The sequence below is a fragment of the Leishmania braziliensis genome, chromosome 35, assembly GCF_000002845.2.
Source record: "Leishmania braziliensis MHOM/BR/75/M2904 complete genome, chromosome 35".
NCBI classification, from domain to species: Eukaryota; Euglenozoa; class Kinetoplastea; order Trypanosomatida; family Trypanosomatidae; genus Leishmania; species Leishmania braziliensis.
In genome coordinates this window covers 429223-451010 of record NC_009326.2, presented here as the reverse complement: position 1 = coordinate 451010, position 21788 = coordinate 429223, and the positions used below count along the sequence as shown (strand labels likewise).

General features: G+C 57.5%; 5 protein-coding genes across 5 annotated transcripts; all 5 read right to left on the bottom strand.

The window, feature by feature from the left end:
* Positions 1-860: 860 nt before the first annotated feature.
* LBRM_34_1100 (putative NADH-dependent fumarate reductase) lies at positions 861-2405 on the bottom strand (the record flags this gene model as incomplete). The annotated part of the gene is made up of 1 exon (XM_001568170.1): positions 861-2405. The coding sequence occupies one exon, from the start codon at positions 2403-2405 to the stop codon at positions 861-863; it is 1545 nt and encodes a 514-aa protein (XP_001568220.1).
* Positions 2406-6993: 4588 nt separating this feature from the next.
* LBRM_34_1090 (putative NADH-dependent fumarate reductase) lies at positions 6994-10437 on the bottom strand (the record flags this gene model as incomplete). The annotated part of the gene is made up of 1 exon (XM_001568169.1): positions 6994-10437. The coding sequence occupies one exon, from the start codon at positions 10435-10437 to the stop codon at positions 6994-6996; it is 3444 nt and encodes a 1147-aa protein (XP_001568219.1).
* Positions 10438-11311: 874 nt separating this feature from the next.
* On the bottom strand, positions 11312-13117 carry LBRM_34_1080 (conserved hypothetical protein; the record flags this gene model as incomplete). Its single annotated transcript, XM_001568168.1, has 1 exon — positions 11312-13117. The coding sequence occupies one exon, from the start codon at positions 13115-13117 to the stop codon at positions 11312-11314; it is 1806 nt and encodes a 601-aa protein (XP_001568218.1).
* Positions 13118-14089: 972 nt separating this feature from the next.
* On the bottom strand, positions 14090-16654 carry LBRM_34_1070 (putative oligosaccharyl transferase subunit; the record flags this gene model as incomplete). The annotated part of the gene is made up of 1 exon (XM_001568167.1): positions 14090-16654. One exon carries the CDS (start codon positions 16652-16654, stop codon positions 14090-14092), a length of 2565 nt encoding a protein of 854 aa, XP_001568217.1.
* A 1141-nt stretch (positions 16655-17795) lies between these two features.
* LBRM_34_1060 (oligosaccharyl transferase-like protein) lies at positions 17796-20267 on the bottom strand (the record flags this gene model as incomplete). Its single annotated transcript, XM_001568166.1, has 1 exon — positions 17796-20267. The coding sequence occupies one exon, from the start codon at positions 20265-20267 to the stop codon at positions 17796-17798; it is 2472 nt and encodes an 823-aa protein (XP_001568216.1).
* Positions 20268-21788: the final 1521 nt, after the last annotated feature.

Sequence of the window (21788 nt, the reverse complement as noted above, 5' to 3'; positions counted from 1 at the left end):
TTTGGGGGGGGCGCCCTGGTTAAAGTAAGGGTGTTGAGGGCCCTTGGTTTTGGAAAACGCCTCGGAAACCCTTTGCGCGCGCGCGGGGGAGGGGCGGCGCGATGACGCTGTTCTGCTCGTGCCCCCTGCTTTCCGCCGTGCTTCTACCGAAGGCGCGGCCGGGGTCTGCGTTGTTTGCGCGAGCCTGCGCTGGCCAGCGTTGGGTAAGCGCCGCAACCAGCTGTCAGCGACGGCGCCCCCGCCGCATTTTTTTCTTTGCATACGGATGGCGGCGCGGATAATACGTATTGGGGTTCGGTGGTGTCGGGGGATGCGCTGGGATTCCTTCCCTTGTTTCGAATAAGTGGCGTTTCTTGCTTATGTTTGTCCTTTCAGGCTCATTGACTTTCGGCGTTTGCTTTCTGTTTCCTATTGGTGTTTTCCGTCGGCGCTTGTTTTTTACGTTTCTGCAGCGCCTCCGCGTGTCTCTAAATGTTTTTTTTTTTTTTGTTGCCACCGCGTCTTCTGAGCAAGGCCCGTGATGTTCTTTCGGCGATTGCTATGTCCATGCTTCTTTTTCACTTCCCGGGGATCGCCTCTATCCGCCTGGGGGAGGGGGGGGGCATCGTGCCTTCTTGGAAACCCGAGCTTGACTGGGCGGTTCTCGTGGTTCCCCCCCAAAGCGCGTCATTGTTTTCGGCCTTTCTCTGTTGCTTTTTTCGCCATGCGAATGTTTTTCCCTTCCTTTGGATGCGGCTTCCTCTCGGGCGTTTTCAGGTGTATGATGTGTCTGCCCGTACCCTGCGTTTTTTTTTTCGCGTTCCTGGTGCGGCTGCTTCCGCTTTTTTGCTGCCGCCATGGCTTTTGGGCGCGGCCCGTTTTCACCCGGCCTGCCCTCCCCCAAGCAGGGGCAACCCCGCGGCCCCCTCCTGCAGAATTGCAGCCGCGCGGGCGCCGGCGATCCTTCCAAAGACGACGCACTCCAACAGCGAGTTGCCGCCGAGGCGGTTTCCACCGTGCACGCCACCAGTCACCTCGCCAGCGCCAAAGAGCCCAGGGATGGGACGACGAACGGGGGTCACGCCGGTATTGTCTATCGTCTGCATTTCAGCCGAAGGGGAGATGAGGCAGCCGCCCATGGTGTAGTGGATCGACGGCGTGACGAAGGCTACGTAGTAGGGCCCCTCGGTTCCCAGGGTGCACGGGAACACGTTCTTGTTAGTCAACGGGCAGGCGTGCAGCTTCTTGGAGGAGAGCTCCTTGTACTCCTTCAGAGTTGCCGTCACATTCTCCTCGGGGCAGCCAATCAGCTTCGCCAGGCCAGCGACGTCCTCCACCTTCTCGAAGAGGCCAAGACGGTGCCAGTAGAAGCCCAGGAAGTTCTTTCCGAAGAGCTTCGCCGCGGCCTCATTTAGCACACAGTATGCGAATTTGCTGCCGCCGGACCCGGGGTAGACGTTGTTCTGCTCAATAATCGCCTGCGACACGACGGAGCGCAGGTCCAGCTCGTTCACAAAGCGCTCACCGTTCTTGTTCAGCAGCACGCCGCCGGAGCCACGCAGCGCCTCGGGGCCGAGGTACTTGGTGCGATTCGACGGATCCTTCGGGTCCAGCAGGCCAGTCGGGTGCAGCTGCACCTTGTCCATGTCGACAAGCTCCACGCCAAGCTCACGCGCCGCCTTGACGCCATCGCCTGTGGCCCACACGCCGTTGGTTGTGGGGAAGGAGGATAGTTGCGGTGCGTACTGCTGCAGAAGCGAGTTGGCCGTGTGGTCGTTCGAGAAGCCGCCGGTGGCGAGAATGACGGCACGGGCCTGTAGTTTGCGAATCTTCCCCTCTCCACTTGCAGTTTGCGTGGCGTACGTGATGCCTTGCACTACCACTGCGTTGTCCTCCTTACTGTGCATCAGTGAGATGAGACGCGCATTGGTTTCGATGCGCACGATGTCGGACAAGTTCGTGCGAATGTAGTTCTCCAGGGCACGCACAATGGTGAAGCCGATCGGCAGCGGGGTCCCGTCTGGGTTGTCTGGGGCGCGGTGGCAGCGCTTGCGACTTGCACCGCCGAGCTGCGTAAGGGCAGTCAGCGGGATGCCGAACGAGGAGAGCCACTCGATGGCTTCTGCGCTGTGGTCGGACAGCGTCCGTACCAACTCTGGCTGGCAGCTGCCGCCCTTGCCAGAGGCGAACGTATCCTTTTCAAAGAGCTCACCGCTGTCGTGCACGCCAGCGGCTTTCTGCACCGCCGTGCCCCAGGCGTTGATACCGGACGTTGCCTTAGCGCTGTTGCCTCCCAGCCGGGTTTCCTTTTCAATTATTACAACTTCCTTAGCTCCGTGGCGAGCAGCCTCGATTGCTGCGCATTGCCCTGCAAGCCCGCTGCCGATGACGACGACACGGTTTAGTGAAGAGGCTATGTCAGACATCGCGGCAGGGGCTGATGTAGTGGATAGGGAGAGGTCAGAGGGTGCGGCCTGCGACTCAGCTGCGTTAAGCTGATCCAGTGCAGGGGTGAGGGTAGGGTGAGGGAGTGGGGTGGAGCTGGAAAAGGCCTTTGTTTCTGACGACGACAGTCTCCACCACGACGTCGGGTTTCCCCTGCTTGTCTCGCTGCTGCGATGCGTAACCCACACGAATGACATCAACAGCGCAAGCCCAAGACACACCGGGACGAGAACACGACGCCGCGGGAGGGACGAGACGAGACGCTTTTGACCGACAGCAGGGCTGCCCCATCGGTGACGCCTACCGCAACCAACGGTAGCTGTCCGCGAGGAGGTGCGAGCATTTGCGCTGCTGTTGCGGCGGCGCATAGACTTGTCCGATAACACGTGTATTTTCTTCCTAAATTGCCCTTTCTTTCGCTTCTGGAGTCCAATGAAGCACCTCAACAGATAGAGGGAGATGGCAGTGAGGAGACCAAGCGGTTGGTCGATCGGTTGTTTGTTCCCTACCTCCCTCTCTCCTCAAATAGAGTGAACACTGAAGACGCAAACGCCCACAGTGTGAAATGGGGAAAGACACACACACACACACACACGAGAAGCAACGAGCGAAACCGCCAGTCTCCCCCTCATTAATGGAACGAAAAGCAGTAACGCGCGCACCACAAGCTAATCTCAAACTGATCTTGTGTTCACGCGTGTGCCAAGCAGCAACTTGTCCTTGCGAGGCGCAGAACAGCAGTTCAAGCGAAGAAGCGAGTGAAACAGATGCAAAGACACGAAAAAAGAGGCAATCGAGAACGAAGAGGTAAACAGTAGAGTCGGAGAATATGAAGTCAACACACATACGAAACAGAGAAAGAGGCGTACGATCAAGCCAACCAAGAGTCCTCCAGGGTGTCAAGTAGGTGTGTAAGGCGAGCCTTACCTTCTGGCCCCCTCTTTTTCTGCCCCGTGTTGCATGAGAAGTATGTTGGAGGATGGTTGAGTATGGCAACCGAGGCTCTTGTACAGTCATGCATGCAGCTTCGTAAATATACGCAGAGAGAATAGCGGCGTGAAGCTGCCTCAGCTGTCCACCGTAGTCTCTGATCAACCAATAGCATAGCCACAACACCGCTGTTGACACCATTCGGGGCAGGAGGTTTTCTGATTCATCTTGTGTTTGACGATAGGAGGGAGGAGCTCCCATCCTCTTTCCTCCTCCTCAAGCCCCCGTCCTGAGGCAAGGAGGGCGGAGGAGGGTGGAAAGCTGACAGTCGACACCCCCCACAGGCACAATAAGCAGCAACCGAAAACAAACACTATGAAGTGAGGCAGCGGTACGGGGCTAGACGGAATAAACCGGTGGGCAAATCGTCCTTGTCTTTTTTCCCTTGCTCCCTTGAAGGGAGAACACGTGACGGAAAAGAGAGTCGTTTGGCGGGATGAGAAGACGAAAATGGAAAGGGAGTCATTCAACATTGGCGACGTGTCGCCCTTTCAGTGCGTCCATGTGTATATAGTGGTAGCACTGCCCACATGCTTTACGAGAGCGACGTGGCACGGCAGCAGAAAAGAGCAACATCAAGATAAATGGAAGGAATGTCAGTCGCGGGAATGGTGTGGAGGCGCATGACTGGCAGTACACACCTGTTGGTGCGTGTGTGTGTGTGTGTGTGTGTGTGTGTGTGACTACACGGGCGCCCATCCATGCAACCTGCCACATGACCAAGAGAAAAGCAGCGACGAGGGCGGCGAAAGTCAATAAAGTCTTCGTCTGTTTCATGAAAAATAGGGCGGCCATTCAGTGCGCTTCTCTCTGGTGTCGCCACCTTTCCTTTTTTTTGGCCTTTCTTTCCACTTTCATGCGGTAGACGTGTTGGGCACACCCACCCACACACACACACACACACACACACACACACCTATTCGCATAGAAGAGGGCACAGCAGTGAAAGCAGACAAACAACACCGCGTGCCGGGCACGTTACGAAGGCGGCAAGCCCCCCCCTCAACAAAGCGAAGCCCTAATATTTTGGTGGTACCTAACGTGCAGTACCTCCTCACATCTGCGAGGGCAGCGTGAAGTGGCGGTGGGCTTCAAGAGAGAATAAAGGACAGACAGTGAAGCTGGGTGTGCGCTGCCCCTACTCTTCAAAGAAATCAAGACTACACCACACTAGAGTGGTAGTGGTGTGGAGAGGGCACATCTGCACAGGGACGCACACAGAGAAGGCGGGCACCGTCGCGGCGTTTTGACGCGCTGGACCACAGATCGTCATTGTGTGTGTGTGTGTATGACTACGCGCGTTCACATCTGTGCGCGCACGAGCTCTTCGACTTTGGCACTGCCCCACTCCACTATCACTCGCGAAAAAGAAAAGAACAGGTACGCTTTGGGGCCATTTGAATCTGATGCACAAACTCGGCAATAGGGCGGCGAGAAAGGGTTTGCGTTGTCACAACAAGGAGATAGATAGAGGATAAGCGATGTCAGAATACAATGGGAAGAAAAAGATGAGGGTCTCCTTCAGAGGTGCTGGGCATGTCGAGAGTGGTGCGCCGGAGATGGGCGTGCGAGTAGCGAATGATCGTGTAGCTTATTGGTTGTCTGATTTGCTTTTAGGGGCAACACTAAGAGAGGGAAAGAGGAGCTCTTGGTTCGTTCTTTTTTTTTCGAATTGCTTGACAGGCATTCTCTGTGCATCAACCTTCTCTCCTCTCCCCATCACTTTCCGTCATCTTGCCTTGACGATTGTCCCCTCGCTAGCAAAAGTGGCCACAAAAAGAGAAAAAAGACAACATCGGAGAAGAGACCCACGAACCCCCCAAAAAACACAAAATACATGAGACAAAGAAGAGATAATCAAAGGGCGACGGGCAAGGGGGGGGGCAGAGAGCTGCTCTATTTGCACAGGGAAGAGCACACGCACCCACACAACATACATGGACTCTCCCCTGTCGCCTGTACACAGAGAGTCGAGAATTCGAGAGAACACAAACCAACAGAAACACTAAGCGAAAGACGTGGAAAAGAGTAGGCCAAGGCGCACGCGCAGAGAAAAAATAGAAAGTTCATTACGATCGAGGAAGTAGTAATGACTAATGAACGCTCCGCTCCGCTGCGCCTGCAGACACATCGAAAAACCCAGAGAGAGGGCGCACCCACTCACCGCAGGGTTAGGGTTAGGGCACCAGAAGGAACAGAAGGAGCAGAACAGAAAAAAACCTTCATGGACGCAGGATTCTTGGGGTGAGACTGGGCCGATATGCCTACACACGCAGTCGTCGGTGTGACGCTGCGCATGTGTGTGTCTGCGTATTGGGCTTGAGGGAGAAGCGCCACGATAACGACGGGGTAAGAGGGAGCGAGAGAAGGACAGATATGGATGCATTAACCCTCCTTTCACCCACAAGCACCCTGCCCCCTCTCAGGTGATCGTGAAACAAGTGAGCAAGCGGGTGCGGCTTGGCAATACGTGAATCCTGTCTTCGTGTTGCTTTGAGGTTCCCACGGAGCGTCTTGGGGAATACAAGAGGGGGTTTGGGTGGAGCAATCCTCGAAAAGCGTGCAGGTATTTGCTGTGATCTCCCCCCTGCCAACGCGGCACAGAGCGCCTCCGCATCTTTCACCGGGTTGTCGTCTTCGTCCCACACATCCCACCTACCCCTCTCGAAGAATTTGGTCTCAACTTTGTGCCCCGCCTCTCGCTGCTTTCTCTGCCTCTTGGGCTTTTGTACTGGAGGAGGAGGAGGAGAGGGGAAGGGGGTGTGTGCTATGTGTGCGGTGCGGGAATACATTCATCAGGAGCGAAAGTGGGGCACAAGGGGGGAGGGGGCGAGTAAGTGTGCGCGTGTGCGTGTGCGTGTATTTCTGGGTAGTTCATGCAGCAAAAGAAAGGCACAGCAAAGGGGTGAGCAAAAAAAAAAGGTGAGACAAGAGAAGAGCGGGGGCATCTCAGTCAAACGACGTGAAAAGAAAGGACGACACTAAAAAAAACACGACAGGATACAGCACAGAACGAACAGGGACACAAAAGCAAGCAGTGAAGATGGTGGACTCACCCCACCTCTCGGCTGGCACACGCACACACACACACATGTGTACACTCAAACACGTGCGAAACACCTCATCCTTTAAGTGTTGATCCCCCCAAACCGACTTTGAGGAGCCGCAAAACACTGATCGCATCAAACGTAAACAACAGCCAGGGATCAAATCAGGAGCAAAAATCAGGAAACAAAGAGGGGATGTTTGGTAGCGGGACGACACCGAGGTTCGTTTCTGGGTCTTTTCTATCTTCTTCCTGCCGCTGAAATGAGCACACGAGCGCACACGCACGCAAGATAAAGAGTCGCATACATGCGTGCGTGTGTACAGGTATGTGCCCAACTCTCGTTTGCACCTTGTATGAGTCATTTGCATCACTCTTATGTTTCTCCTCTTTGCACCCACTCACTCTGTCTCCCTCTGTGTGTGTGTGTGTGCGTACCTCCTTTTTGGCCCTTCTCCCCACCGAGACCTGTAAAGGGAATTGAATGAAACACGCACACCATCGCGCATGCCGTTTTGTGTGCGTGTTTGGATTTAAATCTTGGCCGAGAGAGGCTCTGGCTCATCCACCGTGCGCACGAGATTCATGTTGTAGCCGAGGCCCTTGAGTGCACTTTTCACAGCACGCTGCATGATCGGCGGACCACAGATGGCCACCAGAAGGTCGTTGGACGGCGCCTGCACGGCGGAGCGCAGCAGAGCGGTATCAACGAAGCCGACGCCCTCGGTCCACTGAGAAGGAGGGTTGTTGAGGACGAAGTGGCACTTGAACTTACCAGAGCCGTACTCCTTTTCGTAACTCTCAAGCAGCGTGCGATACGTCAGCTCCGATACGTCCTCGGCGGCGTAGATGAACTGGATGCTCTCGATCGAGTCTACGAAGGGCTTCTTCACCGCAGCCCGCACAATCTGCAGCATCGGTGCGACACCCGTGCCGCCGCCGATGAGAGCCAGCTTGCGAATCTTGTGGCTGCGGAAGAAGAGATGGCGGGCAGCGAAGCGGCGGTGAATAATGAGACCACCGCACGCCTTCATCTCCACCGCGTCGCCAGGCTGTAGGGCAGAGATCCACTCCGCTAGGCGGCCCTTGTCGGCACGGGCGAGGATACCAATCACACCGATGTCGTCTGGCAGCGTGATGGGGCTATAGTAGCCGAGCAGCTGCTGACCGTCCCAGTCACCACGCATGGCGATGAACTGACCAAGCGCAAGGCCCGTTTTCTGCAGCGCGCCGGGCATGTTGAATCGCAGTACGCGCGAGCCGGTACCATACACGCCACCCTCGCGCACCTCACGCAGCACCACCGTCGACCACTCCGTCATGGACAGCCCCGCGTTCTTTTTTTGCAGAATTGTGGCTGCACGGTCGCCGGCGATCCTTCCAAAGACGACGCACTCCAACAGCGAGTTGCCGCCGAGGCGGTTTCCACCGTGCACGCCACCAGTCACCTCGCCAGCGCCAAAGAGCCCAAGGATGGGACGACGAACGGGGGTCACGCCGGTATTGTCTATCGTCTGCATTTCAGCCGAAGGGGAGATGAGGCAGCCGCCCATGGTGTAGTGGATCGACGGCGTGACGAAGGCTACGTAGTAGGGCCCCTCGGTTCCCAGGGTGCACGGGAACACGTTCTTGTTAGTCAACGGGCAGGCGTGCAGCTTCTTGGAGGAGAGCTCCTTGTACTCCTTCAGAGTTGCCGTCACATTCTCCTCGGGGCAGCCAATCAGCTTCGCCAGGCCAGCGACGTCCTCCACCTTCTCGAAGAGGCCAAGACGGTGCCAGTAGAAGCCCAGGAAGTTCTTTCCGAAGAGCTTCGCCGCGGCCTCATTCAGCACACAGTATGCGAATTTGCTGCCGCCGGACCCGGGGTAGACGTTGTTCTGCTCAATAATCGCCTGCGACACGACGGAGCGCAGGTCCAGCTCGTTCACAAAGCGCTCACCGTTCTTGTTCAGCAGCACGCCGCCGGAGCCACGCAGCGCCTCGGGGCCGAGGTACTTGGTGCGATTCGACGGATCCTTCGGGTCCAGCAGGCCGGTCGGGTGCAGCTGCACCTTGTCCATGTCGACAAGCTCCACGCCAAGCTCACGCGCCGCCTTGACGCCATCGCCTGTGGCCCACACGCCGTTGGTTGTGGGGAAGGAGGATAGTTGCGGTGCGTACTGCTGCAGAAGCGAGTTGGCCGTGTGGTCGTTCGAGAAGCCGCCGGTGGCGAGAATGACGGCGTCGGCGTTCAGCACCCTGGACTGCCCGTCGCCCTGGATGAGGCGGACGCCCGTGACGTGCTTCACAAGGACGCCATCAGGGCGGGCATGGCTCGTGCTCTCTAGCCCTGTCACTTTAATGCCTGTCATTACAGTGACCTGGTGACTGAGGTCGTTGATGATGTGGTTCTCCAGGGTCTTCATGATCGTGAAGCCGATCGGGACTGGGGTACCATCTGACTTATCTGGGGCGCGGTGGCAGCGCTTGCGACTTGCACCGCCGAGCTGCGACAGCACCGTCAGCGGCACGCCCAGCTCGGACAGCCACTTCACCGCGTCAGAGCTCTTCACAGAGAGCGTCTTGACAAGGCACGGATCGCAGTGACCACCCTTGCCGGAACGGTGTGTGTCGCGCTCAAAGAACTTGCCACCGTCCATGACGCCCTGCTTCGCCTGCGCACGAGTGCCCCAGGCGTTGATGCCGGATGTTGCCTTGGCGCTGTTGCCGCCAATCTTTGCCTCTTTCTCGAGGAGAATTACCTGCGCGCCACAGTTGACTGCTTCGATCGCAGCCGAGCAACCGGCCAGACCGCCACCAACGATGATCACACGGGCCGGGAGCGAGCCACTGATGCGCTTCGCGCGCATCTCCTTATCCTCCGTGGCGATTTCGAACATCTTGGCAACACGCTCACCCTCACGGCTGTAGGTGGTGTAGTCGGTGACGGTGTCGCGCACGTAGCGCCAGTTGTCCAGCATGCGGCGAACGGCCGTCGGGTTGTTCTTGAGGAGCGCAGCGGTGGCCAGGGCATCGGCGTACATGCAGCTGTAGCACTTTACGGAAACCTGTGCTATGTTCGTCTCGGTCGGCTCCAGCAGGCTCTTGGACGTTGCATTGAAGGTAGATGAATATACCTTTGACCCAGGGCCCTCAACGAGGTTCTCGTAGTCACCGCTGGTGGCGATGGCCTCGTCGTTGAGGCACACCACACGGATAAAGGACTGCTTGTCCTGCGGCACCACTGTACGAATGTCCGCTAAAGCGGGTGGGCGCGCGATGCCGACGACCCAGTGTTGATTTGACGGGTTCTTCCCACTGGCACGCACATCACCGCCCCATTCAAAGAAGACATCGTCGTAGCCGAGATTGTTGAGGTGTTCGACGACGTAGTCGACACCGTAGCCCTTGTTCACACCACCAAGGTCCAGCATCGCGTCCGCATGCTTACGGGCGATTGTGCCACGGTTTAGGTCAATGGAGAAGCTGATGTTCAGCGTGCACTTGCTGAGGAGGGCGTTGATGCGCTCCGCTGGCAGCGTCCTCCCCTCACGAGCGGCCTCGCGTAGCTCACGGACGAGCGGGCCGACTGCAGGGTCAAAGGCGCCGCGCGACGAGTTGTACACACGCTGGCAGCAGCCCATCACACGCTTCAGCGCCGCAGACATCTGGTGTTCTTCACCAACGGGCATTCGGTTGATGCGGGACACCTCACTGTTCTCGTTGAAGTTGTTGAGAAGGGTGTCGACCACCTGGAAGGCGGTCTGGAGCACTTTCTCTACATCTGCCGTCGTCTTCTCCATTGCCTTGGGGTCTGCCACGACGATCTTGAGGGTATACGGAACGGCGTACGCGAGTCCCTTCTTCAACAGCTGAGCCTTTCCGACCGGCGAGACGCCGCCGTCTTGTAGCATCGCGCGGGCGGCTGCGTCGCGTTCCTTCGCCGCGCGCTCGGGGTCAACCGCTACAACAGACGCAGAGGTCTTTCCGTCCGCCATGGCTGCACTCTTTTTGTTTGGTTTTGGTCTTTTGGGGATTTCTTGTTAAGGAACAGAGTGCTGCTAGCGGAGTAGGAGGGGGGTTTGGAGGCCAGCGAGCGGCAGGCGGAACCACAGATCCAGGACTTATGCGTGAGGGAGACTGGTAATGCTTTCGAGTGAAACAGGATTCAACTACGATGGGGAAAAAAGGTATGTGAGTGGAGTTGCTGCTTCACTGACTCATGTAGTTGCTGTTGGGAAAGAGAGGAGGGGATGAACAGAGTGGGGGAGGGGAGGGGGTGTCATGCGCATGATATCGTTTGTCAGTGGCGGAGGCAGCCTTTCGTCGACTTTTGCTCCACACGTGTACAGACGCAGTTGGGGAGTGCGAAAGGTGCTGGCATGCCCACATGGTTAGTTAGAGTGAACTCACCCGTAGGGCCGTGTGTCCCGTGTGCTCGTCCATGGCGCGTAGCGGTACACGTCAGCACCTGCACGCCAGTCTATAAAAGGAAAGCAAACATGAGATTTCGTCCACTGTTCATTTGCTTGGTGAGGGCGGGATACATCTGCTATCGGCTACTCCATTAGCAGGGAAAAACCAGAGAGAAGGGGAGAGTGCGAGTGCGGGTGACGAGGAAAGAAGGGGCAACCCACACCCACGCATATTCGCACCCAGCCACACACAGATGCGCTCAATATACACCGAAGCAACGCAATGACACTGACCTTTCCATGGAAAGGATGGCACTGGAGCAACGCCACCTTGCAGACAACTAATGTAATCAGGGCTGTCTCATTCTTCATTCTTCTTGCTCCTCCCACCTCAGCAAACGGCCACGCCTACCGCACACACAAAAAAACTGTGCATGAGTAACTCTCAGGACTCGTTCTAGTTCCGTCGCGGCGGTGGCGACATGGGCGATGTCTTGGCGTCCGGGGAGGCACCCAGATCGTGTCCATACGCCAAGGAGTCCAGCACCATTGCCTGTGCTTCGCCCATGTTCATAGAAAGGGCTGACCGACTGAGCTCCTTCTTCGGGTCCAGGCCGGTTGTCTGCTCGAGAAAACGCGTCAGTTGCTGTTCTCCGAGACGACGCGTTTGGGTGGTCTTGCTCTCCGCGGTACACCTGCTACCAGTTAGGGCAATGCTACTGTCATCGTCAAGAACGCCAGGTAGCGATGGCGGCGCCAGCCCTTCTGTCAGCTTTGCCACCAGCTTATACGCTTCCAGTCGAAGACCCTCGCCCACTATCAACGTACCAGGGCTTCGTGTAGTGTCCCGCAGGTACTGCCGGGCCTCCTGCATCGGGAGCGCGTTGAACTCGGGGGCGATCTCACGCTGCAGCTCAAGGCCGGCGCGAAAGGTAGCGAGGCGGCGAAGCTCGTTGCCGCTCTCCTTGTCGTGCTCCATCCATCTCCGCAGGAGGAGGTTGTACTGTTTACCCCATTCGTAGTAACCGTCTCTGAAGTGCATAACCTTTAGGTAGCCCATCCAGCTCAGAATCTGCGCCGCCATCAGCGAGCGCGGACCATACTGGCAGTAGCAAATTATGATATCATCTGGCCGCGGCTTGGCAAAGCCGTAGTCCTCCATGAATTCCTCTGGCGTCGCGTGAAAGGCTTCGAAGAGTTCGTGGGCTGGCAGCACCTTAGCACCTTCTATAATGCCCCACGAAGTCACCTCGTTCACAGTGCGGCAGTCAAGAAGAACGAAGCCGTCATCGTACTCGGGACGAGTTGAATGCAGCAAGTCCTTCTCTTCCACGCTCAGCTTCTTCAGCACGGCAGCCGATGCAAGAACCGGTGCCTCGGTGCTCGTGGCCACCAACCCACTTTCCTCACCCTTCACCACATCGCCGCCCTTCGGCTTACTGAACCAACCGAGGCCGAGACCGCCGACAAAAGGTAGCCTGACGGTTTCGTTCACAGTCCGTGTCGTCTTTTTCGTGAGCTCCTCGACGCGCTGCTTAACGACCTCCTTCTTGGTGAGGAACACGCCACGGCGAAGGTTGCGACTTCGGATGAGGCTTGCCATGAACTCGCAGTCCACTTGAGGAATTGAGCGGTCGAGGTCTGCCAATGTCGGCTCGGTCCACTCAGGTGCAGTGTCAGCGCCGCTGCCGTCGCCATTGACATCAAAGATTGCTGCATTGCTTTTCACCTCTGCGATGATCGAAGCGACTGCCTCGTTCGGCACAGGGGAGGATGACGCCAGCGGGGCCGCGCCCGTTGCGACACCTTCGCTGGGGTGCTCTCCATCACGAAAAGAGGAGGAATCGGCGAAGGCACCAACGTTCTCCCGAGGGTGGTGGAGCTCCTCCTCCACCGAGAGCCTCAGATCAGTGGCGCTGCCGCTGACACCTTGGAGGTCTGTGTTTGGTGTTTTACCTTTGATGCCTGTCGACAGACATGCTTTACTGCAGCGCAGATGGCTTCTGTGCAGAGAGCTAGTGCTCAATCGGAATCGCCGTATTCCATGCCTTGTGCTATCGCTTCCCACATTGCACCACCGTTGAAAGCTGCCCTGCACAAGAAGCGCCAGGGCTTCAACACTGGAGAGGACGGCGATTGGCCACTTCATTTTTTCACGAACATGCATGTCAACTTGCCGTCGCGGCAGACCTTGACTGCGCTGCCGCACGTCGCGGCTGGAGACTACCGCTGAGCTAGCGGTGGCAGCGCCTGTGCGCAGCATGTTCATGTTCTTTGCTCGCAGCAAGGGCTTGGTGAGGGAGGAAAATCAACAGAGGGAGTGGGCAGAGGTGTGTGGGTGATAGTGGCAACATAATTGGTGCATGCGTGGTGACGACACACTGCACCTCTTCTCCTTCACTAGCGACCCTGGCAAACGAGGTGTGGCGCTGAGGGAAATGTGAATAAGGCAAAGAGAGGGTATGGCGAGGCGATACGATATGGGAGAGAGGTGGGGGGAACTTGGTATTCTCGCTTCAAACCTACTCTGGTTCTCTAGTGCGCAGTCCTTTCCTTCCTGAGAACATGCGCAGCCTCCCTTGCCCTATGGCTTCGGGGTCTATACCTCTCTCTGCTGCTCGTACTACGCTTACTAATGCGTGTATATATTTGTGTGTGTGTGTGTGGACGTAGGTGAAACAACGAGCAGACAGATACACGCAGGAGCACGCAGGAGGAGAGAGAGAGAGTGAGAGGGTCCGAGATACGAGGCATGTCAGCGACAAGCGGGTCTTTGATAAAAGAGGTGCATTGTGGTTGGTCGAGCGAGAGAGAAGATACACGAGTGCAAAGGATGAAGGTTGCATTGCGCCTTCGACAGATGCGACCAAACGTTATGAATTGCCAACGACGGGCAATAAGGCACACGTATGCACTTTTGCACACCCACACCCGAGCCAGCAAATCAGAATCAGCTTTTCGGTTCTTTTACTGTGCTTCCCTTTGTCTCCGCGGCGAGTCTTCAAGGTAAGGATTTTCACCACAGGCTGACCATCATGTCTCATCCCTCTCTAGATCAATAAGCCTATCCACGGTCGAAGTGGTGGGGGGTTGGCACACTCTAGGAGCGGCTACATTTTTTCCATTCGGCTCTTTTGTTTCCATTTTACTTCCCTCTCGAGAGTTTCCCTTCAACCAGTCCATGAAAAAACTGCGACATTGCCAGCCTTACTCGCTGCCGGTATCACGGGCCTTATCATCGGTCCTGCTCTTCACGCATCCGGCGCATGTATTCTTCATGATAAGACCCGGCCTTTTTCCGACTGAAGCTGTTCACATGGTCAAAGGGGACGCGGTGCGCCAGCATCTCCTGGATCTCCTTCGCCGGCGGGTACTGCCCGGGGCAGATCCACGACCCAGGCGGGTGGCACACGCGGTTTGCCGGGTCAGCCACCCACTTCTTGCTCTCCGCGCTCACGTTCATGACCTTGAAGATGCGCACCAGGCCGTACTTGGATGAGTACACTTCCTGAAAGAGGGACGGGTCCACCTTCACACCCGCGCTTCGTCCGGCCTCGTGCAGGTTGTACAGCAGCGACGCGCGCATCATCGGTTTTGGGCGATTGCGATCGTTCTTGTAAAAGCCGAAATGCTGGCAAAGCGGGTCGTTGGGGCAGATGTCGTGGTACACGCTGTTGCCAATGCGCGCCATGTGCGGCGACTTCATCAAGTCTCCGCCCTGCCCAGCCCAGATGAGGACGTAGTCCGCCATGTGGCGCACCAGTGAGTGCGCCTCCGCCACGGGCGACGTCAGCATCTTGCCGATGGTGGCGATGTGCTCGTGGTTCCAGGTGTTGCCATCGGCCAGCGAGGTGCGGTTGCCGATACCTGTGATCTGGTAGCCGTAGTCCCACCAGGACAGCACGCGCGCATTTCTGGGCGTGTTGTCGCGCAGCCAGAGATAGCTGCGCAGGTAGTCATCCACCAATACCTGTGTTGGCTTGCCGGTAGCGCGGTCTCGCAGCACGGTTGCAAAGACAATCAGCGGGTTCGACGTCTGCCTTGCAAACATCGTTGCATGGGAAGTGAAATCGGAACCCAAGAGGCACACCGCGACTGTAATAACAAGAGCCCACATAGCGAAGCAGAGCACCATGCGATGACCCCATGCCAGAGAGGTACTCCTCAAGACGTCGCCCAATGTACGCACAGTCAGTGCATTCTTAGAGTTACTCCGGTCGCTATGCTTGCGCGCGCCCTTTTGGTGAAGTTGTGTCTCTTGCTGTTTTTTGGCCTTTGTTGCATCGCTGGACCAGAAGGTGAACTGTATCGCCGCTTCCAGTAATGTCCCCACGAAACAGCCAGTGGACAGACACGCAGCGGGGCCCGTGAGAAGCAGCAGTCGTGACATGCGGGTGCTGAAATAGTACACGGCACCAGAGTTCATCAGCCAAAAGAGCTTTGCCGAGGAGTAGTCCACCAGCAACGACACAAGAAGAACAATGGAGCCCAAACCCCAAGTCACGCCGCACACGTGAAGAAATGTCCACATCGCCTCAGGACTGGCGGGGTGGTGCTCAGCGACCGAGTCGACCAGCGGATTGCCAGTGCGCGTGTGCTCCATGAACAGCGCACGCACACGAGCCGTGAGGGGGCCAAAGTACCCGGTCGGCGACAGCACCGCGATTGCAAGCGCACCCACGCCAGCCATCACGCTGAAGGCACGCATGCGGATCTTGAAGTTCGCGCGGGAGCGAACCTCGACGTCGGCCCGTGCGCGAAACACCTCGCAGGCCTGCAGCCCGCACAGGAAGAGGAGCACCGCCAGCGCACCCAGCTGCTCCAGCGACCTGAAGGGCGACATCCCCACAGGCGGCACGCGCGTGGCGATGGCGGTGCCGACAACGTAGAACAGCGCGTATGCGCGCAGCAGCGACGGGTTGTACGTGTTGCGAGCCCAGTCGACCATCGATGATATGCCGGCGTGCATGGCAACCATGTTGAGCACAAAAATGTATCCGCCCCACGCCGCCACCATGTAGCCGTAGGCGATACCGGTGAGGATGCCGATGGGCCACGAGCACCGCGTGCGCAGCGAGCGTACCCACAAGTAGAAGGTGAGGAGCATGGCTGCAACGGCGATGCACTCGTTGTCGAACTCGCCCGCCATGGACCGCATCAGGTGTGCTGGAATGATGGAGAATGAGAGTGCAGCAACAGCCGCCGCTACCATTGACCTACTGACCTCGTAAGCGCAAAGGGCCAGGATAGCAGTAGCGATGGCACCATACCACGCGGGGATCAGCACGCACACGTTGTTGAGAGACATCGGCACCCCGGCAGCCGCCAATGCGCGGTGGATGGCAACGGCGGTGAGCTGCAGGCCCGGGTACGTGGTGGTGCCAACGGGGCGGCCCAGCGGGTACCAGCTCATGTAGTCGAACCAGCTGAAGAAGGCGGACCAGCCGTGCGCGGACATGTACTCGGCGGCGCGGTAGTTGAACCACGGGTCGAACTCGTGGATGATGTAGCCATAAAGCTGAACGGATAGCATGCGAATCGTGAAGGCGCGGATACAGCTGGCACCCAAGAGGACGAGTGCCATCACTGTGATGACAAATCGCACTGGCCAGAAAGGGCAGGGAAAGATGCCAACAAACTCCTCCTCGTCTGTCAGCGTGTTGGGCAACACAAAGGGCTTCACCGGCAGAGCTGCAGTCTTGGCGGGTTGGGAGGCACCTTCGTCTTTGCCTGGAGCTTCACGGGAGGTGGTTGTCGCAGGGCCGACGCTGCCCGACGGAATTGCTTTCTTCTTACCCATTGCTTGTGCGTGTGTGTGTGTGTCCGTGTGCGTGCTTCTTGGCTGTCGTGCTCGATGCCCCGAGTAGAAGTCAGTTTATTCGGTAAGTAGTTGACTGATGCAGTTGGATTTTTGTTAGTTCCCCGTGTGGGTGCGCTGCCTTCCCCTTTGCGTTCCCTTCGGCTGCACCCTTCAAGTAACGTTGAGGTTTCGTGCTCTACAAAAGATGGATGGATGGGAGGGGTAGTGGGGAGGAGGGAGGAGGGGGGAGGAAAGGGTTGCGAGGTGGCACCCGAAAACGATTCAAACACGAGAGAGAGACGGTTACTCTACTGGAGGAGGACGGTTTCGCACACGTGTGCGTGTGTGTGTGTGTGTGCGTGTGCGTGATGTGCGAAGGAATGCAACGTAAAGGTGGAAGTGGCGTGGAATCCAAGACGGAAGAAGGCAACCCATTGCCCGCACAGAGTTCCGGTACCTCTCGTAAGAGAAACGCGGCACCCAAATGGGGTATTAACAGACACACCACTAGGCGCTGTGGATTAACAGCGCAGCACGTCCTTCTTTTTCTCTCGTTTGTAATCCACAAGTGTCCCCTTCTTGGCTCAGAGTACGCCGTGATGGGTAGGGTGCGCACCAAAGCACCATCGACACTCCCATACGCACGGATACAAAGTCATCCAGTCGTAGCGTTTATAATGGTCGCGAACGCTAGAGAGGAGTGGGTGGGTCATCGGACTATTCTGTTTCTACCCTTGACTGTGCAGGTGGTGTCAGTATTTTTCACTGCTCATAACGTTTTCTTCGGGGTTTTCTTTCCTTGGCCTCGCTGCATTACCGTCGCCACGCCGGCCGACAAACAGAAAGAGAGGGAGTTGGGGAGAGATGGACGCAGCCAAGATCCCGTCGCCCTCCCCCAGACGCATATCTACACAGGAGAGGCCGCTGGTGTGTACTCCACGGCACCTGCAGTTCATCACTTGCACACGGGCAACGTTAGGAGAGGTAGGGGTAAAAGGCAAATGGAAAGCCCCTCATTTGACGATAGAGCAGAAACGCAGTGAAATATCGCTGACATCCGTGAGTGTCAGCGCTGTTCCTCCTGAGTTCACGATAAGCAGCACACACACACACACCTTCTCGATCTTCCCTGCAGGTTCGCTTACTCTCCGTTCAACGTACCCTCCCGCTCCGAGTCGCTCATGGAATCCACAAGGTCCTTGAGGCTGGTGTACCGGTGCGCCAGCATCTCCTGGATCTCCTTCGCCGGCGGGTACTGCCCGGGGCAGATCCACGACCCAGGCGGGTGGCACACGCGGTTTGCCGGGTCAGCCACCCACTTCTTGCTCTCCGCGCTCACGTTCATGACCTTGAAGATGCGCATGAGGCCGTGTGCGGAGGTGTAGACATGCTGGAAGAGCTTGTCGTTCAGCGTGACTCCCTCCTTCACCCCTGCGGAGTGCAGATGATATATGAGCGACTTGGCCATGAGTGGCGACGGCTCATACTCCACGTTCTGTGTCTCCTCTTCATCGTCGCCCAGCTTGGCTAAGTTGATGTGTCGACCGCTCCTTGCTGGAGCGATTTTCCGCTTTTCCTGAAACACGAACCGACTGCAAAGCGGGTCGTTGGGGCAGATGTCGTGGTACACGCTGTTGCCAATGCGCGCCATCATCGGTGAGTTAATCAAGTCCGAAAAGTGCATGTCTCCGGCAAAAATCAGGACGTAGTCCGCCATGTGGCGCACCAGTGAGTGCGCCTCCGCCACGGGCGACGTCAGCATCTTGCCGATGGTGGCGATGTGCTCGTGGTTCCAGGTGTTGCCATCGGCCAGCGAGGTGCGGTTGCCGATGCCTGTGATCTGGTAGCCGTAGTCCCACCAGGACAGCACGCGCGCGTCCGCTGGCGTGTTGTCGCGCAGGTATAGATACCCTGCATAATAGTCGTCAATCATATCATCCGATAAGCCCTGCACCATGCTGCCGGGGAACACTATGCCCGGCACCTCTATCTCACGCGATATCGCTGCCACGTCTTCGATAAACCCGGAAAAGCGGAACAGTAAGACCAACAGCATGAGGGGCATCATGCGTACCGAAATCATCTTGACCTGCATGGTGGTGTACTCTTCCTGCTTACGTTTCTTCGTCTTCGCCGCCTCAGCTGTCTGCTGATGCAGCTCCTGTTGCGCGTCACTGTCAATGGAGGGCGGGATTTCCGCCCAAAACAGCGCCCCGAGGGCGTAGTCCAGCGCCAAACAGAACAGGAGGGCAGTAAAAATGCACGCTACAGGTGCCATCATCACCATCATTCGCACAGACTGACTCGCGAAATACATACCAACTGCGCCGTACATCAACATGAAACTCTTTGTGTACGTGAAGCTTTGGACCAGTTCAGTAAGAAAGGCGCCCATGCCGACCATCCAACCAAAAAAGGGAAAGAGAAGAAGTTCCCATGCCACAAGTAAGCTGGACGCATCTTTCGCAATCAGCATGTCTACAAGTGTGTTCCCCGTGGGCTGTGCCCCAGCTATCATCGCGTGAGCCTGCAGGGAGAGCGGCTTGAAGAACCCGGCAGGGGCCATGGCAACCACCGCAACGATGCCCACGAAGAAGGCTGCGTAGATGCGGACGAGCAGCGACACACCCTCCGTTGAAAAGCGCTCCACTCCGAGTCTGCTGCGCTGAGTCTCGCAGGCCTGCAGCCCGCACAGGAAGAGGAGCACCACCAGCGCACCCAGCTGCTCCAGCGACCTGAAGGGCGACATCCCCACAGGCGGCACGCGCGTGGCGATGGCGGTGCCGACAACGTAGAACAGCGCGTATGCGCGCAGCAGCGACGGGTTGTACGTGTTGCGAGCCCAGTCGACCATCGATGATATGCCGGCGTGCATGGCAACCATGTTGAGCACAAAAATGTATCCGCCCCACGCCGCCACCATGTAGCCGTAGGCGATACCGGTGAGGATGCCGATGGGCCACGAGCACCGCGTGCGCAGCGAGCGTACCCACAAGTAGAAGGTGAGGAGCATGGCTGCAACGGCGATGCACTCGTTGTCGAACTCGCCCGCCATGGACCGCATCAGGTGTGCAGGCACCACACTGAATAATATCGACGAGATACTGGACGTTGCCATGTTGCCAGTCATCTCGTGTGCCAGCAGCGCCACCATCGCCGAAGAGACGAGTGAAAACCACGCGGGGATCAGCACGCACACGTTGTTGAGAGACATCGGCACCCCGGCAGCCGCCAATGCGCGGTGGATGGCAACGGCGGTGAGCTGCAGGCCCGGGTACGTGGTGGTGCCAACGGGGCGGCCCAGCGGGTACCAGCTCATGTAGTCGAACCAGCTGAAGAAGGCGGACCAGCCGTGCGCGGACATGTACTCGGCGGCGCGGTAGTTGAACCACGGGTCATTTCTGTGGAAGAGATACCCGTAGACGTCGATGGAGCGAACGCGCATCTTGTACGCAATAGGGAAGAGAATGGCCATCGGCACCGCAAAGCAGGCGGTGTAGATGGTGCTACGAGCATGCAAAGACACCTTGTATTCACCTAGAAGCAGCGTTTCACTTGGCGCCTCACCCGATGCAGCTGTCGACGGTGTAGCAGCGCCTCTTTCAGTCACCATCATGTTGCTTGCAGGAGCGTGCAAGTTTGGCGTAACTGACCCAGGGGCTTTTTTTTTCTGCTTCTCTTCGTTTTACTTCTTTCCTGTTGGATCGTGCGTCTTTTTTTTCCTTTTCCCCTCCGGGGATTGCGGCGTTTTTTTTTTCCTCTCCAAGAGAGTAAGCAAAAGGGGGAAAAGATCGGTTTCTCTACAGCGCACGGGCCTACAAACAAAAAGGAGGGCAATCGCGGTATGGACGGTAAAGCGAGCTGATAACAAAAGTAAGGCGAGTGGCGTGGTGTGCCGCACAGCAATACTTTTCGTCCCCCGCCCCCCCACCCCACCCCACCCACAGTCGCCACCAAACGTTTCCCATCCCAATACATATGTGTATGGGGGGCAGAAGGGACACAGTAGTCACGAGAGGCAGAGGGCCAGAGAGGAGGTACACAGCAATAAACAAGCAGACGCACAATAAAGAAGAGAAAGTTGGTGGTGCGTGAGAGAGGACTGAGCAGTGTAGACAAGAGATCGCAACGTGCATGATGTCGAGTCGGATGTTGTACAACACAGCCAGAGTGGTGCATCGTGCGCTCGAGCTCGTGTGCTCAGGCCGTGAAATGTGTGTGTTTGCGAGTGTGCAGGCGCTGCCACAGGGAGTGAGGTATAGGGGAGAGTGATTGTGGAAGGGTACAGTTGTTATCTCACTTCCTCAAGGGACTCACACAACCACACTTTTCCCTCACCGTGCCAGCCCCACCACGAACAAGCCAGCAAATGCATACGCGCACAACCATGTCTTGCCTGCCGCGGCGGCACTACGAGTAAATCCTCGCCGCCCAGGATGAAATGTCCTGCCGTCGCATCGGCGCATGCGTCCAACGGGCTTTTCCCGTCCTTCCGCGGCCCTCCCTCCGATGCGTGCGGCGCGGTCGGCGCCAGGGAGACTCGGGCGGGCTGCACGCCTTGATCCAAAGGGAAGAGACCGCGTTCAGGGCCCTGCTCGCGAGGTGGTGGTGTCCGTCATGCAGGTGGTCCGGGCGGTCCAGGAGCATGCCGGATGAACCCAAGGAGGAAGCCGCCCAGCCGCAGGTCAGGACCCCCTAAGACCCGGTGCCCTGCCTGTATGCCACGCTTCTCCCCCTCAGCCGCTTCGTGCCGCTGCATTTCACCATACGGCATGGGGACTCTCCACATGGGAGTCTGGAGGACTCGATGGCGTGATTCGGGGCGCTCCCGTCATGCACCCGGCATCGGTGCCTCGTCGGCCCACCCGGCCGGATGTAGGAGGGGCCGCGCATTTCGCGCACATGCGCTTTAGGTCTGATTGAGTATGCATCTCTTCGCGGCCTTTTCGTCCATCGCCCATGCGCTGCTGGCCTCTCGATGCCTTGTCTGGATGTGGTACCCCATGCCAGCCGTGCTTGGCAGCGCGTGCTAACGGCGCTCGCTGTCTTGGTCGTCCGTTTCCATCGATGCCACGGGGGACGTGCCTGGATGGCGTGCCCGCGTGTGCCGCGACAGGCGGGGCGTGCCAAGGGG